Source organism: Pelmatolapia mariae, linkage group LG10_11 (genome assembly GCF_036321145.2).
Source record: "Pelmatolapia mariae isolate MD_Pm_ZW linkage group LG10_11, Pm_UMD_F_2, whole genome shotgun sequence".
NCBI lineage: Eukaryota > Metazoa > Chordata > Actinopteri > Cichliformes > Cichlidae > Pelmatolapia > Pelmatolapia mariae.
The window spans coordinates 58401478-58421450 of NC_086236.1; the positions used below are offsets into that span (position 1 = coordinate 58401478).

Consider the following 19973-nt stretch of genomic DNA (forward strand, 5'->3'; position numbering starts at 1 on the left):
TCATGATCTATCAGCCTTCATATCTCTCTAGACGAACTCAAGCTCTGGAGTTTAACTGCAGATTGAATTAATATTTATTATTTCATTTCTAAAAGGTGTATCTGCTTCACGTTGTTTGGATCACAGCGTTCTTTAAGGACTTCATTCATTTTTCTTTTATTTCCTTTATAAGTCCTCCCCATTGTTGGTACAAAAAAGGCTTGCCCCTTTTTGCTATTTAAATAAAGTTTCATCATCCCTCTTTCCATCACGCGCTCCCTCGCCGCATTGGTGAGAAGGGATGACGCGCATCCTGTACCTGCGAGGGATGCGTGCGTCTTGCGCCGGCTGGGCATGCGGCCTTGGGGGAAGGATGATGGGGATGCGGATGCCATGGCAACAAGCTGATTAGATTCCGACTATTATATGGACATTTATTTATTTAATATTTCATTTGCACGCGCTGGCTGCGCGCTTCTGCGGACGTGTCAGACCGACCTCTGAGTGTTGAGTCAGAAAAGGAAGTAAATTGAGCCGTAAACTGGACTCCATCTGCTCTGCACAATCTCCTGAGGACCAAGGCTCAACAAGTTGCTTTTTTTTTTATTTAAGGAAGGTTTGAAATTCATGGGAGCGCACAGTATTGCCTCGGAGCGGCTTTCTTCATTTAAATGTAGAGTCTGTAATCTGCCGTTGGTGCCATAAGAGGGGAAGGGACACCGCCGTATCCCTGTAGACTGGACACAGTGTCATTGAAAAGTGAAGTGAAGTGCATGGCAGCGCCTGCATGTGAGGAAACATGGAATGTGGTGCGTCAGGCTGCGAGAACCTGATCAAGTTAATTGCGGCATCAGGTTTTTTTTTTTTTATAAAATAGCTTTTTTGTAAAGGAAGAAATCTGTCTGTGTGTCTGACTGCGCTTCAGTCGCGGGTAGATGGGTTTTCCGTCATGGTGAAGGTGTTTTTTCCCGCACGGATACTGAAAATGACAACGTGTGGCGGACTCAGTGAAAACATGGGCTAGACCTGGGGTATTCTGACTTCTTTCCCAGCCGTATTTGTTCCCGTTTTTCCTGTGTGCATGTGCCTGGTTGCTGGTCGAGTGCGTGTCCGTATGAATCAGTGCGTCTCGGAGTGTGAGCGCTCGTTTGTGCCTTTTTTCGTGCGTCCTTTCTGTCCGTTAACAACCCATCCCTCCTAACAGAGTATCGAGTGTCCTTGTCTTTCATCCTCGGATGAATGTTCCCCAGTCTGACACCTTAGCGCCCAAAACATCTCTTACATAATGATATATGATGAAAGAGGCAAAGACTGGGAAGGCAGCCTGGACATATAGGCTACACGGACAGGACACGGACGGCCAATGAGCGTCGAGCGCTCTTATCTACAATAGACCGGGAATCCGGTGCCAATATGACCGGTGTCGGAGCGTTAAGGGCGACTGTGGAGCGGAGAGGGAGGGCCTCGGGCGGAGAGCAGCGTTTCAAGGACGAGGAAGGAGGACTGGCAGAGAAACATCTGTAAGGACAAACGAGACTCTTTAAGAAAAGAGGAAAAGTGAAGCTGCTGGCGTCACAGTGATAGGGGGGAAGATTTTTGTCTGGATGGGGCTTTTTCCAAGGGCACTGAGGTAAGGATGGCCACATCCGCGGAAAGAGGGCGGAAGACTCCGGGAGAATGACTGGAGACACACTGCACTTTTCTGTCGCTTCTTCAATTTAACATTCAGAGCGTCATTGACTTTCTCATCTATGTAACCTAGACAGGTCGACAGTACTGAACAGTTATTCTGAGGGGTGGGAGTCACAGGTTATATTGATCCTCCCCTCACACTCCTCCCCTTCCCTGAGTTGGGATGGATGGGGTGGCTGGAGGTGTGGGTACCCCTAGTAGCACCGGGGGGTCCGGGGGTGACAGCCTGCCCAGGCGTAACGGAGGGGACTCGAAGAGGCGCAGTAAGGGCAGCTTGCCCTCTCCCGGCTACAGGCTGTCCCAGGCCTCGCTGGAGGGAGAAAAGGGCTCCTTTGGGGCAGATAGCACGTCCTCAGGTGGACGCGGGCGTCGCCTCTCCATCATGAGCGCCTCCACCAGGGACGGCCTGCCCTTCCGTACAGCAGGCACTCCAACTACCCCGATTCCCTTGCCGCCTCCTCCGCCCTCCTCTTCTGGCACAGCCCATCCTCCGCCGCGATCAGTAGGCTTCGCCTCCCGTGCAGCCCTGGCCTCTACGTCCTCCACCGGGACCGGAGTCATGGTGGTGGCCACCGGTGCAGAGACCACCACAACCACAGCATGCAACACCAATGCAGCAGGAACCCCTGAGATGATGGGTCAGTCTAGCCTGGGTGGGTTTGGCATGGGATTGGACGGGGAAGACTACAGCAACTCCAACCAGAGCACCTTCATCCAGAGACAGTTTGGAGCCATGCTTCAGCCTGGGGTCAACAAGTTCAGTCTGCGCATGTTTGGATCGCACAAAGCTGTGGAACAGGAGCAGGAAAGACTGAAATCAGCAGGAGCGTGGATCATCCACCCCTACAGTGACTTCAGGTATGGAGCCCTCCCACACACACACACACACACACACACACACACACACACACACACACACACACACACACACACACACACACACACACCCTCCACAGCAGCTGGTCACTCTGATGTTGGTTTGTGAATTAAATGCCACTTGTAGCATTAATACAGATTATGTTTTTTCTGAGAAATGTGGATCAAAGCAAGTTGAATCCATGCTCACTTTTATAGAGCACACTTGAAGTATAATGATAGACAATTAACTAGAGAGAGAAAGAGAGAGGAAAAGGAAAACAGATCATGCATTAAGCAACCTCTTCAGTTGTTAACAGGGGAAATGGGGAGGAGGACAACTGGGAAAGGAGAAAGAAATGCAGGAGGCTAAATATATATTCCCTGGGCACGGCAGTAGTGCATAGTAAGTTACGTCAGGGTTAGAGGAGAAGATGACGCTTAAAGTGGGGTTGTACAACAAAGACACAGCTACAGGTGCTCATGGAAAGAGCAGTGATCAGGGGCTAAGGTCTCCAAGATAGACAGAACGCTACAATGGCTGGTCTCTATTTCTAAGAGGAACATTTTATTATAGTAGCCTGTTGTTTCCTGGAAATAATCTTTTACAGATATGGACAAAAGGTGCACGTCCCTTTCCAAGTAACTTAGGTAAAAAGTTCAGTATGTTTTCATGTAAAGGTGGCTTAACCGAGCACAGCGCTCCCTGTTGGTGGCTTTACAGAGGGATTAGGATTTTTCTGCCACCTGAGCTGAATAGTTAGTACAGGAATGGGTAAGCCAGGTTTGGTTACTCATTCCTAACGGGTTGTGAAATATAGGTGCCCCTCCCTGAAACTGCTGGAGGTTTCTTCCTGTTAAAAGGGAGATTTCCTTCCCATTGTCTCCAAGTGCTTGCTCATAGGGGGTCGTCTGATTGTTGGGGGTTTCTCTGTATTATTGTAGGGTCTTTACTTTACAATATAAAGCATCTTGAGGGGAGTGTTGTGATTTATACATCTCTCTCTCTCTCTCTCTCTCATATACATATATATATATATATATATATATATATATATATATATATATATATATATATATATATATATATATATATATATATATATATATATAGAATTGAAATGAAGGAAAACACAGTGGATTTTCATTAGGCTGTTTTTTATTGCAACTTTTTGAATGGAGGCCAGTATGGGAGATAAACTTCATGAGTGCCTGGCAGGCTATCCTTAACACTCCTGGCTAGATTGCATGCACCATTGCACATGTTAAATATGCGTTATTATTTATGAGTTAATAGGCCAGGTATTCACAGAAAATCGCTCTCCATAATTGCATGTGCCTAAGATGTGCAGATGGACAGCAAAGGGAGAGGCAGCATTCATAATCTCCAGACAGACTGCAGCAACAATGGATGACTTGATCCCCAAGGCTCCTGGCCCACTTTTGTCTCATCAACCACACACAGGCACACACTGACTGTGTCATTTTGTATTGTCTGTCAATGTAATGATCGCTCACAAGTGCTTCTTATGGGGCTGCTCGCAGGTAATGTGATGTAGGTAGTCAGCGAGGAAGGCGGGGCAGGATCGACAAAGAGTGTTGTGAATGGGTTTGTGTTTCATTGAATCTCAGCCTGTACTGCATTAATTGATGTTCAACCAAGACATCTGATGAGTTAAATAGTCCTAATTAGCCTGTTGCAGAATTGCAATTGAATTTTAGTCAATTATGTATGGCATTCTAAATTATGCAAGTTGAGTATGCATTATGCATTATTCAGTCATCTAACTTTTCCGTTAAGTACCTGAAGAGGAACTTTGCAAGGCCGAGGCGCGAGAGACAAGAAGACAGATTACCTTCAGAGCTGCTTTATGTGTTTTGGCCCTGGCAGCCACTAGAATGTGTGGTAGCGCTTGTGCTCGTACATTTGGTCTGTCATTACTGAGTCTGCTGATAAGCTCCCACACCTTTCACCTCATTAAGAAAAGATGTGTTGCTGCTGCACCTATAAGAATACATAACGAGGGGCAGAAGAGGTGAAGAAAATACACATTGTGGCATGAGAAGCATACAAAGTGAGAGATGAAGGGTGAGGAGAGTTAGAAATAGAAGCAGAGTGAATTCATGTTGAATCAGGGATGCTGCTGATACATGTACAGTTGTCCTTGTTTGTCTGTATGTACCGGGCTGGATGATGGGTGGAAACTTGCAAGGAGCTGACATCTGGCCAACTGCAAGCAGGGAACCAATCACAGGCAACACAGGAGACACTCTGCCTCAATTACAGTAGATTTGGTTTTTTGGTATGACAACAGCTGAGCAGGTAGATACAGGTCGGTTACCCTCCACCACCTGTTAGTGTTTAAAATGGAATACTGATGAGGTTACAGAGACCAGCTTTGATTGCATTTGCAATTCCTGTGTGTGTATAAGCATGTGCGAGTGCAGTTCACAAGTGCACACTATATGCATTTATACCCGAATGAACCGCACAGTACACAGCTCCCGGTGTTTCACCAGGTGGAAAATCAGAAACCAGGTCTTGTCAGGTATTTATTCTGATTTTTAGTTTGGCTGTCACATCCTCTTGTCCGTTTCGGTCTTCCCTTCTTCATTCAGGTTTGAATCAGCTGTCACATCCCCATGGAAACAGTAGGCTGTAGTACATAGAAGCAGAGTAATGTGCAGTGTACATGGACAGTGTCACCTAGTATTTTACTCAGCAAACTAAAACAATGTATACAATCCACATTTTAATCTGTGAAACCTGTATGATAGATACAAGATTGCAAGAATAAATATATTTTCTTAAGTTAAAGATGAGAAATACATAATTCCCTGAAGGGTAATGTACTATATTGAGCAGTAGGAGTAAGTACTCAGTAAGTACTCAAGCAAAAGCAAGTCCATTAGAAGAAAAGGCCAAACATGAATTTTACTGTTTTATTGCATGAAAGGAATAAGAAAAAAGAAACTGACTTGATGTAAGAGGAATATTTCTTCAGGTGAATTGCTAACAAGTCACCATCTAACATTTCAGATTGTGAGCTGTTAGCTGGTACTGTACAGACATTTAAAAACAAGGAAATAAACAAATAATAAAATAGATTAGATTAGATAGCTCAAGGAGCAAATGCACATTAAAATATATTCAAGTACCTCAAAATACTAAGATAAGATAAGATAAGATAACCTTTATTAGTCCCACACGTGGGAAATTTGTTTTGTCAGAGGTCAGAGGAGAATGGCCAGCCTGGTTTGAGCTGATAGGAAGGCAACAGTAACTCAAATAATCACTTGTTACAAGCAAGATATGCAAACAAGCATCTCTGAATGCACAGCATGTTGAACCTTGAAGCAGATGGACTACAGCAGATCAGGAACACACTGGGTGCCACTCCTGTCAGCTAAGAACGGGAAACTCAGACTGTGCATCAGAAGGTTGTAAAAATGTTTTCTGGTCTGATGAGTCTCAATTTCTGCTCAGACATTCAGATTATAGGGCCAGAATTTGGCATAAACAACATGAAAACATGGATCCATCTTGCATTGTAAGAATGGTCCAGGATGGTGGTGGTGTGATAGTTGTGGCACAGTTTGAGTCCCGTTGTACTAGCTGAGCATCATTTAAACACTCCTTAGTTTTGTTCATGACCATGCCCAACCCTTTATGATCACATTGTACTCATCTGCTTCCAGCAGGATAATGCACTGTACCACAAAGTTCAAATCACTTCAAACTGCTTTCTTACAAATGAAGATGAGTTCACTGTACTTAAATGGCCTCCACAGTCACCAGATTCCATTTCCAATATAAGCACCTTTAGGATGTGGTGGAACAGGAGATTTATTCATGAATGTTCAACCAACAAATCTGCAGCATGCGTGATGCTGTCATGTCAACATGGAGCAAAATCTCTGAGGAATGTTTCCAGCACCCTGTTAAATCTATGCTTCAAAGAACTAAAGCAGTTCTGGAGGCAAAAGGGGGTCCAATCTGATACTAGGAAGGTGTACCTAATAAATTGTACACTGTATATGTACTAGCATTTTCCACCTATAATACAGCGCTGCCACAAACAATATTTTCCATAATCTGTAAATTAGATGTGGAAATCAGAGCATAATCTTTAATATGATAAAATCACAATATGTTGCCTACAATAACAGTGATGTCACAATATATTTATGCTGTGATACTCATGTATATCATGTGGTAACACAATCATCTATGACACATAACAATATTTTAATAGGAAGAAAATCTCAGCGGGTAAAATATTGGAATTATATATGAATTCACTCAGCCATGGTGTTTGTGTGTTTTATCACTATAACTTAATTTCAGTAACCTGTCAGAGTTAATTAGCTGTCTGATTTGTTCCCCGCCCCCGCTCCCCGTGACTTTCTTCTTTGCTGCAAATTCTGTGTTACCAGAAGGAGTCATGAGCTAGTGACTGTAGTAAGTTAAATTTACTGGGGAGTCAGTTTCAGAGCGCCTACATCTTTTAATTTAAATATTGACATAATATTGATGTAGATGTCAACACATGCATCGCAAGAGAAGGAACAATCATTTTACTGTGTCCATGGAATGTTTTTCCAAGCAATTAATCAATAATCAGTGGTTGGATAATCAATTAGTCACTGGTTGAGGATTATTTTATGCCGATCAGTTAGTCATTTCAGTAGAGACATTATTAAGTATCTAATTTGGTTAAAAGGGCAAAAACAAAGTCCACACGTCAATGTTAAATTAATCGTTTTAAAAGTAACCTCTCTAAGGTTTTCCATGGGAGCCTCGTTAGGTACAGGATTATGGTTCATATTGTTTGCGGGGTCCTGACAGGCATGATGTAATTTACAGGCATGTTCCCACAGTCAGAGTTAACAAGGCGAGTTCTCCAAGTCAGGAGTAAATCGCCTTCACTGCTACGACAACTGCAAGAGCGACCATGTTGCTGTAAATAATCCCTGCGTGTTTGTTGCCAGTGATTATGAAGCAATACATCTGTCAGTGTAAGTGACAAAGTCAGACAGAAGAGTGTGTGGGGCCGAGCGATGACTCATGCATGCTTAATATTCATCAGTCTAGTGGTAGCATCACACCATGAGGTTCTGTTACTAAATTGGTGCTCCATAGCAATCGACCGCAGAGCTTGAGTGTACTTTGTCTAAAAAAAGAGACACTGTGTGTGTAAATGAGCGAGACAGAGACAGCGTGAGGATGCAAGAATAAGCAAGTCATTGATAACGCGTTGGCTAAAGGGCTTAGCAGAAACGAGAGAGAGAGATGACACGAATCATCTCCCGATGATTGGATCGGCTCTTCTGTCATACTTTAATCACTTTCAGCATCCAAATGACATGAGTGATCGCCTGCTTTTTTTTCCGAGACGGCTACATCACGGAGTCCTCCAGCATGACATTCAAATTGATGAGGCCTCCCAAGGTTACTGATCGTTTGCCTCCCTCTGTTCTTCACTGTCTTCCTCCTTTTCTCAAATCACTTCTGCTTTTTTTATTAGTATGAAGCACAGGTGCTTTATCTTGCCAAAGCAAAGGATGAAGCTGTCTTGAGGGAAACATTCATATCTACTACAGGCTGACTTATATTACCAGGAGGACTGCACTTGTTATTGTCCTGGCTCACGGATGTGAATAAGCACAGATTATTTAAAAACCAAAAACACACACTTTCTGCTCTCAAACATGTACAAACACCTGTTTGAACACATTTGTAGCTTTATGAAAGTTTTTAAAATCTTACAGAAATCTTAGTAGAAATGTGAATTTTAAAAGGTCGGGGTGGTTATCAGGTAGGAGAGAGCTGGCCAGTTGCATTTTAAGAAGTGCCCTTCAGTTCGAAAATTGGAGAACTGAATATTACAAGTTGGGCCCTGCTTTTCACAGAGAAGCCTCTCCTGCTTTCACTGAAGTTTTATCAGAATGGTGGCAAATTTCTTGCAGTAACATCTCCCGTAGGCACTTGCGTCTGCCCCTCCAACTTTGGGACCACCAATGTTGTATAACTGTGCCAGTAGCAGCTTTTAACCACTAGCAGCAGTCTTTCTTTTTTTAATCTGGTGGAAATGCGTTTAACAAGTTCTAGAAAATCCAATGGCACCAAGTCGTTGGGAAAGCTTTAAGAACGTGATACCCATCTTGCCCTCAGGTGCTTCAACTTTGACCAATCTTGTTTTGATGTGTCTCTTTGAACTTATGGAAATGTAAAATTGAATCAGAGTTGTGCCCCTTTGAATCTAATTTTTCAGGATTATGTGTTTAGGATGGGAATGTAAAAATGCATGGATGCTTGGCTCTGCCTTTTGCAATGTGGAGGAACACAAGAGGAAGACACGGCGCCCTGATTCAGCCAAACAACATTTTTTTTAAATAAATATGCAGGAAACGTAGCATTATCCACATTAAGTGCAAGATATAGTCTTTTTTTTTTTAACAGTAGGAATTTTCACTCATCACAGTAGAAGAAGCATGCTCTAGGCTCTCTCATCTTCCTGTACACAAATCACATATAACATTATGACCACCTGCATAATATTGTGTTGGTCCCCTTTTTGCAGCCAGAGAAGCCCAGACCCATCCTCCCACTAGAGTCCATGCCTTGATGGGTGAAGGTGTGGTATCTGGCACTAAGGCCAGTCAACACCTCAATCTCAGTGTGCTCCTTAAATCATTCCTGAACAATTTTTGCTTAGTGGCAGGGGGCAGTGTCCTGCTGGAAGAAACCACAGGCCATCAAGGAATATAATTTCCATTAAAAGGTTGAACGAAATTTTATTTATATAACCCCAAATCACGACAGCAGTCATCTCAAGGAGCTTTATATCGTAAGGTAAAGGTCCTACAATAAAACAGAGAGAGCCTCAATCAAATAGCCCCCTCTGAGAAAACACTTAGTGGCAGTGGGAAAGGAACAAACTTCAGAAAGAACCAGGTTCAGGGAGGGGCAGCCATCTGCCGCAACAAGTTAGGTGGGAGGGGAGGAAGACCAGACAAAAGACACACTAAGAGAGCCAGAGATTAATAACTAATGATTAAATGCAGACCATAGTATACATGGTCTCCAACAATGCTTAGGAAGGTGGCAAGTGTCAAAGTAAGATCCACACGGACCTAAGGTTTCCTAGCAGAACACTGCCTCTGCTGGACTTGTTCCCATAGTACTTCCTGATGCCATATATGGTAAAAATGGCCTGTATTTGTATAGCGCTTTACTAGTCCCTAAGGACCCCAAAGCGCTTTGCACATCCAGTCATCCACCCATTCACACTGACAGAGCACATGCAGCATGTAAAAGAAGACGTCATTCATCAGAAGAGGCCTCCTTCTTCCATTGCTCTGTGTTCCAGTTCTGATGCTGTCATGCCCATTGTTGGCTCTTTCAGTGGTGGACCGGAGTCAGCATGGACACCCTGACCCTGGTCTGTGGCTATTCAGCCCTATACCCAACAAATTCTGACATCTTTCTATCAGTCAGCATCAACTTTTCAGCTCGTCTGTTGGATCCAACCATGCCGCTCAGCGTTTACGCCCCTGCATCAGTAAAACTTGGTTCACCACTGCTCCTTCCTTGGACCACTGCATACCAGGAACACCCCATCCATTTTTTGTCTCACCGTTCGGCCCTCATCAAACTCACTCAAATCCTTACACTTACCCATTTTTCCTGCTTCTAACACATCAATTTTGAGGACAAAATATACACTTGCTCTCTGATATATCCCACCCACTAACAGGTGCCACGATGAAGAGATAATCAGTGTTATTCACTTCTCCTGCCAGTGGTCAAAATGTTATGTGTGATTGGTATACTTCACCACACTGTCATTTCACAAAGAGCTTATAAGCAGGTTCACTCTTGACAAGTGACAAAGTGACACATGCAGATTTCAGTCCCAGTGAATACTAATCCTGTTCAGTTTTGAGTATTCTGTTAATGCTCATCATTTGAGCTGCTCACAGGTGACAAAACCGTGGTGTCTCTGTTTGTAAAATCATGTTAATATAGATTTCAGTAATACTGACTTATTCTAAACATACATATAGATGAAGCTTATATTGGTCCCAGTAAAGAAAAAAGAGTAATTTCGCTTTAATTAATATTTAATATTTCTGTTTTTGGTTTGCGAGATGCTGCTAAACCTCTTTTACCACAACATGAAAGTCTTTTTCCTGTTTTTGCAAGGTATTTTTAGCATTTGCACTGTGTGATTTATGTCATTTTATCATCTTTTTACTAAAATCTTGCCAAGAATTAAAGTGTAATATTTGGGTCATGAGCATGTGAGTCAGCATATTCAACTGGTTAAGATACTGCCAAAGTGTGCAAAGCTGTCTTCCATCCAAACAGCAGCTTGAGATTTTTTTTGCCTTTATTTTAAATTCTATTTGTGCTATTTGGCAAACCTTTTAAAACAACAAGACAATATAAGAAAACAAGAAACAAAGATGGAGAGACCAGAGGTAAATAAAGAGTAACTGTCCATCGTTATCTTTTTAGATTCTACTGGGACCTTTTGATGTTACTGTTGATGATGGGAAACCTAATCATCCTGCCAGTGGGCATCACGTTCTTTCGAGACGAGAACACTCCTTCATGGATCATCTTTAACGTGGTCTCGGACACTCTCTTCATGGTCGATTTGGTCCTTAACTTCAGGACCGGCATCGTCAAGGAAGACAACACTGAGATATTACTCGACCCGAGGTTAGAAGGAGCATTTATGTGCATGTGTGTGTGTATTGTCTGGAATATCAGTGCAGCAGGCCCAATGCCATAAATTTAAATTTGCTCTTCTGGCCATCTGCTGGGTTTGTGTTCAAACAAATTAATGTGTGAGATGTGAAAAGGTGATGTGAGGCCAGTGGCAGAGCTTTGTTCAAATCCCACTGTGTTCCTGTTGAATATTTATGAGGAAGGTTTCATGCCAAGCAAATGTTGAACTCTCTTCCACGAGACTAGACTGCCTAATGAGGAATGACACTGGTCTTCCATCTCACTCTAACGTCAGGGCGATTCGCCAGAAATACCTGAAGAGCTGGTTCCTCGTGGACTTTGTGTCATCCATCCCGGTGGATTACATCTTCCTAATGGTGGACAGTCTGGACTCAGAGGTCTACAGGACGGCCAGGGCTCTGCGGATAGTCCGCTTCACCAAAATCCTGAGCCTGCTTCGGCTCCTGCGCCTGTCCAGGCTCATCCGCTACATCCACCAGTGGGAGGAGGTGAGAAGCACAAACCCAGATATTTGTGGAAAAGATTTAATATTTAAGGCATGACTCATCAGAAGCCCCTTTTGTATGAAACAACATGCTTGGAGGGCAGAAGCACCCCCGTTTTGGATGTGTTGCTGATCAAGAGGCTTTTAGGGATAAAAAATCTAAATCCCCATTTGCTCTCTTTAACCGCACTTATTTTTACATCCTCTTCTTTCTCAGATCTTCCATATGACCTATGACCTTGCCAGTGCTATGGTAAGGATAGTAAATCTAATTGGCATGATGCTGCTGCTGTGCCACTGGGACGGCTGTCTCCAGTTTTTGGTCCCCATGCTGCAGGACTTCCCTCCTGACTGCTGGGTTTCTAAGAACGTGATGGTGGTGAGTCTCTGTGTTATTTTTAATATGTTTCAGTGAACGACTTTATTGTCAGGCCAACAGACGCAGGACGTGACGTTCAGGCCGAGCTGAATGAATCACACAAAACCCTATCTGGATTGTTTGAACAGCGTGCGCAATATTTGTTTGAGATTGAAGCAAACCGCTGCTTCTGAAAAGACTCAGTGTTTATCAGATTTGCCATGCTTTGCCCCTTATCTGTGTTAACTGGCTCATGCAGCAACATGTCCAGTTGGAATAAGATTGACTGTAATTAAAAACCTCCCAGAGATCAGGTGTAGGTGTGAATGAGCTCAATCAGTGGAAGGCCTGGGGACCTGCTGGAGATTTTGCATGAAAGCATACAGACTCAGATATTCAGCTGACTCATGTCTTGCAGTTGCCTGTGTGATGGTTGCTAAGCAGAGTGATGCTGGGATTTTCCCCAGAGAAGGTCCCCTTGTCCAATGGACCATTAACGTCTTAGTATAATTGGACTCATACACAAACACACACACACACGCACACATAGAGGCGGCTCATTTTATTGTCAGTCTTTAGAACATTTATTTAATAATGCAAGATGACTGCCCTTTTTATTGTCTTATATGTAGCACAGCCACTCGATTTTATGATTTTGGTCAGTGCACTGGCTTTTGGCAGTTAAATTGCTCTCCTGCAACGTGTTATGATCTCAGCTGTATTTTCTAAAATGGTTTGGCTGAGCCACTCAGAGGGGAAAACGCTCCCGTAACCCGACTAAAATAAGAACAGTTCAAGGCTCCAGCGTCTCTGTAATTAACGCTTGAAACTTGTTTTATTCCTCTGTCACCCTTCCGCTCTTCCTCTCCCGCTCACAGAACGACACATGGGGTGTGCAGTACTCCTATGCTCTGTTCAAAGCCATGAGCCACATGTTGTGTATTGGCTACGGTGCCCAGGCTCCCGAGGGGATGACTGATGTGTGGCTCACCATGCTCAGTATGATCGTAGGCGCCACCTGCTATGCCATGTTCATCGGCCACGCCACCGCTCTGATCCAGTCACTAGATTCATCGCGGCGACAGTATCAGGAAAAGGTGAAATATGACGCTTGTTTATGAGTGTCGAATGACTGTGGGTGCTTCTGACTATGTAGATCTACAAGCCATCCAGGTGGGTCCATTCTAGCCTGCAGCCTTTAGGTTGACTCTCCTTGTTCAGACTTTAAACTTTGTTCAATTTTTTTGTCTGGGGTTTCAATTACTATTATAAGCAGTAGGCTGGTTTTAATTAATGCTGAAGTACTTGAATGCTGATGCTAAGATTCACAATTTAAAATGAAACAAAAAATGCTCCAAATTCTTAAATTTGAGCCCCAAACCAACAAATCTTTGCATGAAGCCAGTGCAAGGGGAAGCGTAGATCACTGTGAGAAAAATGTGTGGAAAAAACAAGTTTGTGATTTATGTTGGAAAAAAACCAAATAGTTTGCTAATGTTATCACAGTGACCTTTGTTTTACTAGAAATCAAAATAGGCCCTTTTTAGTGTTAATGATTAATACAAACTGTGGGAGGCATGAACTTTTTTAGCTCCTAAAGGGGACCCTGCCAGAAAAAGTCTGATAACCACGGGAATAGTGTTTTTCAACTTGGGGATGAACCTAGCAAAGGGGTCAAGAGATAAACTAGAGTTCAAAAAAGGGGAAAAACATTTCAACATATTTCTAACACCCGGAAGTACGCTCTAGTAAGATAAAGTATTTAAGAAGTTGGTGTCTGAAATCACTGATGTTCTTCTGCATAATAAATATAGGCATATAATGAATTAGGGTAATTCACATTGTACAGTTAAAAACAATATTATGCCCTTGAAAATGTCCACAGTGTTGAAGAGATCGTAACTTCCCACTGGAGCTGTGAGTCAACATTCGTAGATTTGAAATTATACCTCACAATGGCTGTGCAAAGTGATGATAGTTTACTATCTAACATATATACATCTCACTGTCTGAGTATCTATTGAGGCACTGACCCACACACGCCAACACAAACATATCAAACTGAGGTCACATTTCAAGGTTGATTCTGAGGTAAAATTTCTAAAGAATGTATTTCCACAGTCTGCGTGTACTCTTCTCTTAAAGTGAATGTGTTTGTGCCTTCGTTATTGCAGTACAAGCAGGTGGAGCAGTACATGTCGTTCCATAAGCTCCCGGCAGATGTTCGGCAAAAGATCCACGAGTACTACGAGCACCGCTTCCAGGGAAAAATGTTCGATGAAGAGAACATCCTGGGAGAACTTAGTGAGCCGCTTAAAGAGGTAATAAACTCACAAACACCCACACCATCACACATACATCCCTTAGATGCTGTGTTCATGCCTGCAGCAGATCTCTGACTAGCACTCCCTCCTCTCTTTATCCCTTCTTCCTCTTTGTTTAGGAGATAGTCAGCTTTAACTGCCGCAGCCTGGTTGCTAACATGCCGCTGTTCGCCAATGCTGATCCCAACTTTGTGACCGCCGTACTGACCAAGCTCCGCTTTGAAGTGTTTCAGCCATCAGACTTCATCATCCGTGAGGGCACAGTTGGACGTAAGATGTACTTTATCCAGCACGGACGCGTCAGCGTGCTGACCCGTGGCAACAAGGAGACCAAGCTGAGTGATGGGTCTTACTTTGGAGGTGAGGATGTTTTGGTGTCTTGTTAAACAAGAAGGAGGAGGTTTTGGAGGGTGGAGCAGAAGCAGAAGATAACAGTAGTTTTTTCTGTGGTTGGTTTTGTAGAACTACTGTATATACTGCAATTTCCCTGTTATACTGATAAAACTGTCCTCTAATTGTCAGAGATCTGCCTATTGACTCGAGGACGGAGGACAGCCAGTGTCCGAGCAGACACATATTGCCGTTTGTACTCTCTCAGTGTGGACAGCTTCAATGAGGTTCTGGAGGAACACCCGATGATGCGACGTGCCTTTGAAACTGTTGCAGCTGACCGACTGGACCGTATTGGTAACTTGTGGCTTTTGAATTGCTACATACATTTGTTTTTTCAATACTGACAATACCAAATACTTGCAGATATCACAGGCCCTTTGTTAGGATTGTTCAAGCCGCCAAAAGATCAGGAGTCCTCTTTGAATACAAGCTGTAAGAATTAAAAGTAAAAATAATTAAGGATTAGAAATCTTTGTAATGTAAAAAAACAGGAAAAACGCTTGAGGCTAAAACTCCAGCTACGTGACAGCCTTACCTACCTTAAAAGATATCATTCCTTTAGGCATTCCGTTTTGTCAAGCTCAGTATCTCAGGTTACAAAGACATGTTGAAGATTTTATTTCACATTTGCTTTTTCTTTTTCTCCTCTACAGGCAGGAAGAACTCCATGCTCACGCGGAAGTCGTCCCAGGGCGGTTCTCTTGGTGGCAGCATGGGTCGTGGTGGAGGCCGGGGTGGGGGGGGTCCAGGAGGTGGAGGTATGACAGCAGGAGGTCTGGGTTCCTGTGACAGCATGCTGGTGCAGCAGATTGTTAAACACGACAGCATGCCAGCCATGCAGGATGCCATCGCGGCCGCTGCTGCCGCTGGAAGAAGTGGCACGGTGTCTCCTCGGCCACGCCCCGTCATCTGGGCGCCGCTGGTCCATGCTCCCCTGCAGACTGCGGCTGCAACAAGTAATGTAGCCATTGCCCTCATGCACCAGCAGCAACAGCAACAGCAGCAGCTGCAGCAGCTGCAGCAGCAGCAACACGCTCTTGGAGGAGCTTTTTACCTGCCCTCCCCTCTCATCTCCCCCTCTCCCTCCTCCTCTTTCCCTCTATCTTCTCCTCGTGCTCCTGTGTTGCAGCCCCTTCGCCCCTCTGTGAGCTCTCTCATTGGGATGATGGCGATGGGAGGAATAGGTGGCTTGTCGCCAAGAGGATTTCCTGCCTCCCCCTCAACCATGGGCACTCCTGGTGGGGTGACATCGCCTCCTATTGCTAAAACTCCACCCACTTCAGCCTCCTCTGTCCCAACTTCTGTCCAACAAGGAAGGAATCTCCATTACAGCCTCCGACTTCAGGCAGATCATCCCTCAGCGATTTCTGGATCTCTTGGAGCCCCAACAGGAGGAGGAGGAGGACCAGCTGCACCTCCCCACAAAACACCAGCCGCCAATCCGCCTGCCTCCAGTGGCCCATCAGATGGCAACACTTCGCTTACAGCTCAGCAAGGGGCAAAAGAGGCTCTGTTACGTCATGGAGGAAACACTTCACAGGGTCTCCCAGCACTGGGTAGACTCACCCAGGAAGCCAGGCTGCTCTCAGCCTCACAGCCCACCCTGCCTCATCGCTCTTGGGCTGGAGTGCAGCCTCACCCTCCTCTCCATCGGAAGGCCTCTGGCGGTAATTTGCTAGCAGCTCCGTTTCTGGCAGGGCAATTAGCCAGGGGAAGCAGTGCAGGCCTGCTGACCTCTAATCCTTCAGTACAGCTGGTGACAAATATGCCATTTAATGCACAAACACAAGCACAGGCCACAGTTCCTGTCCAGCCCACTATAGCACAGACTGTATACACACAGTCTGCAGCTCACACTGCCTCTGCTGCCACAGCTGCACACATGCCTTCTACATCTTCTGTGCCAGCATCTTCCTCTCCTCCAAAGCATACCCCGCTCTCCTCTGCCACCCCTTCCCCTGCACCCACTCCTTCATCTCCTACACCTATTCTTTCCCAGACTCCTCGACCGAAACCAATCCCAATGACCCCTTCCCGCTCCTCCTCTCCTCCTCTCTGCTCCACCCCTCCATCGGCAGGAACAAGCCCACTGTCGCTCTCTTCAACTCCTCGTCCCAAACCGATTCCTACACCCTCCTCCCGCTCGTCCTCTCCCTCTCCATCTTCCACACCACCTCCATCCTCTGTTTCTACCCCTGTTCCACTACCTCAGCCTTACGGGACCAAATCCTCACTCACATCCTCTTCTCCCCCTTCCTCTTTGGTTTCATCTTCTCCGCCCCACCCCCAGAGCCCAAGGGCGAAGGCATCCAACACACCGCCATCTGCTTCTCCATTGTCGGGTGCCAGCCCTGTGTTGACTCCAGTCCCTTCTCCCACTCAAACAACCCGCACCCGAACATCTACCCCCTCCCAAACGCCTACTCAAGCCAGCACACCGGGTACCCCTACCCAGACCTTCATCCCAACACCTTCCTCATCTCCCATCCCTCTTACATCTGTCCCCTCCCTGAGTAAATGCCACAGTCCAACACCTTGTCTCCAGGCCTCAGTCTCCAGCTCAGCTAGAGTCCCCACTTCAAGCCAGATTCCTAAACAGGTCTCACCTCTCACCCCAACCCAAACTTCCACTCTGTCCCAAACACCTGCTAGCACTAACGCTCCAACTAAAGTAACTTTTTCAGTTCATCCTGTAAAGCAAACATCTCCTGTCCTAACTCCAAGCTCCACTGCCAAACAAATCACATCCACAGCCTCCTGCTCAACAATTTTATGTCCAAACCAGAGCTCCACAAAGTCCCCCTCTCTTTCTACCTCCTCCAGCACCACCACCACCAGCACCTCTCCTTGTGTTCAGCCAGCCTCTTTTAACCCCCCAAAACAAATACCAAGCACCATGGCTGCCCCTACCCAGTCCTCAAAACTCAATACACGCTCCACCCCTGTCCAGACCACACAAGCATCCACCACTGCACCCACCCAGTCGGCACACGCAGACTCCCCTGCCAAATCCACCTCTCCTAAAGGTGGACAAAAAGACCCTCAGCTGTCACCGGGCAGAAAAGACTCAGAGGGACTACGACACAAACTGCCCGCCAACATGTAAAACATAAAAAAATTTAAAAAAGAAAAAAAATGAGGAGGAAAACCTCATAAAATGTTGGACTTTGTGTTGTGGTGGGTGCCTAAATAGCAGAGCCATGGATATGCAGAGTTGTGTCAGAGTTGGCACCAGACAAGCCGTGATCTCACGAGGACAGATACATGTTTGCATTCACTCTAGGATGTGATTGTCTTAGAACATCAGGTGTTCACATGACTCACAGCCAAGCCATCGATCGAGGATCCAGGAGAAAGACTTTAGGGGTCTGCAGAGGGGTTGATAAGGCAGAGTCTAAAAAAACCATCCAAATGTATACATACATATCTGTGTTAGTGATTGTTGGAGCAAGCTGGGGAGCTGAAGTGGAAATATGCTGCAGTGTATCTACACAATAAAACGGGAAGGAAACAACGTCTGGGAGTCTGGAAAAAAATTAGAAGCTAATGAAAAAAAGCAATACTTGTGACGCATTTTTCTCACTAATTAAACAGGAAATTTCCTTGACAATAATAATGAATGTGGAAAGATATTAATCGTTTTCCTGTTTGAAGGAAAGTCATGATGACAAGATGCAGGCAATAGAGCAGATACTTCCTTGTTTCCAGCTCCAACTCCCTCTTGCCTCCCATTCTTCACCAAAGTGTAATATTTTCTCATCAGAATAATAATAATTATACTGATATAGCGTTTAAAAAGCACTGTAAAGTCAATATTCATATGAATTTGAAAAATTAGGAGCAGTCCACTTGTAGTTTTGTTGTCCCAGGTGCGTGGTGTTTAGTTTTTGAACAATACAAACCTTTTAAATCTACATGTTCACTTTGACAGCTTCTGTAAATTGTATTTTTTTTCTTCTCTGTGTGTGCATGTGTGCGTGGCGTGTGTGTGACACACAATACTGCTCTGCTGTGCATTGTGGTTCACTTGATTTCTTTCTTTCTCCACCCGTCTCCCTGTACTGTAAATACGTGCCTCTCTGTGGGTCTGTTGTGTGCTTCCTCACTCCTCGGTCTCTTTGTCTTTCATCTCGTGTCTGTCTAGCTGCCTTTCATCTGATTTCACAGCTCTGGTGGCTAACTGTTTCTTTGACGCTCACAGACTCACTCCCTTTCTCTCAGTTTGCCCGACACTTTGCTCTCTGCTGCCGTCGGCCTCATGTTCAATTAGCGGTTTCCTTCTTCTGTCGCCCTATGACACTGTTTCAGCACAGTTTCCAGTGATGTTTGATGTTTTCTGTGGGTAGCAACAAGGCATTTCTGTCTTAATCCCTGATACCATGTTGCCTAGACGATATATTTAAGGACCAAATGTTTTATTTTTTATTTATCACAGCTTTAGCTTTTGGAAAGAAAAGACGGCTAATAGTGCTGCCAAACTGATGATCATGAGTGTGACACCGAGGGTGATGATTTTCTGCTTGTGATGATGATGATGCTGACATGATGATGATGATGATGATGGTGTATATCTGGATGTAAGAATAAAGTGGATTTAGGTATCATCTTGTTGAGCGTGTTGAGTTGTGAGCTTATTGTGTGTGTGTGTGTGTGTGTGTGTGTGTGTGTGTGTGTGTGTGTGTGTGTGTGTGTGTGTGTGTGTGTGTGTGTGTTCAGTCTCACAGACTTGATTTAGGTTTCAACCTATTTTGAATTCATGACCTTTGGACTATTTAAGCAGGACTTTTACATTCATAACTAAAAACTGCTATAAACTATAGTTATAGTGGTTCTGCCAGAGGTTTTTTCCTGTTAAAAGGGAGTTCTTCCTTCCCACTGTTGCCAAAGTGCTTGCTCATATAGGGTTATATGATGGTTTTCTCTGTTTTCTTTGTATTATTGTAGAGCAGGGGTCCCCAATCCCAGTCCACAAGGGCCTGCAGGTTTTAGATCTCACCCTGGGTCAACACACTTGAATCACATGATTAGTTCATTACCAGGCCTCTGGAGAACTTCAAGACATGTTGAGAAGGTAATTTATCCATTTAAATCAGCTGTGGTGGATCAAGGACACATCTAAAACCTGCA

General features: G+C 44.6%; 1 protein-coding gene across 2 annotated transcripts; it reads left to right on the forward strand.

The window, feature by feature from the left end:
* The first annotated feature begins 398 nt into the window (after nt 1-398).
* LOC134637894 (potassium/sodium hyperpolarization-activated cyclic nucleotide-gated channel 3-like) lies at nt 399-19439 on the forward strand. Of its 2 annotated transcripts, XM_063488447.1 has the most exons (10): nt 399-2529; nt 11051-11257; nt 11562-11775; nt 11989-12150; nt 13008-13226; nt 14304-14450; nt 14573-14813; nt 14976-15140; nt 15500-15802; nt 15976-16220. In XM_063488447.1, exons 1-10 carry the CDS (start codon nt 1835-1837, stop codon nt 16110-16112), a joined length of 2490 nt encoding a protein of 829 aa, XP_063344517.1. In that variant the 5' UTR covers nt 399-1834; the 3' UTR covers nt 16113-16220. The 2 variants fall into 2 exon arrangements, with proteins under 2 accessions (XP_063344517.1, XP_063344516.1); XM_063488446.2 differs by having other exon boundaries at nt 405-2529; nt 15500-19439.
* The last annotated feature ends 534 nt before the right edge of the window (nt 19440-19973 follow it).

What these genes read in the sequence shown, in the direction of transcription:
- LOC134637894 (XM_063488446.2), top strand. Translation starts at nt 1,835, where the DNA reads ATGGATGGGGTGGCTGGAGGTGTGGGTACCCCTAGTAGCACCGGGGGG. An exon ending in CACCCCTACAGTGACTTCAG is followed by an intron (nt 2,530 to 11,050) that starts GTATGGAGCCCT and finishes TTATCTTTTTAG; the next exon opens with ATTCTACTGGGACCTTTTGA. An exon ending in GAGATATTACTCGACCCGAG is followed by an intron (nt 11,258 to 11,561) that starts GTTAGAAGGAGC and finishes CTCTAACGTCAG; the next exon opens with GGCGATTCGCCAGAAATACC.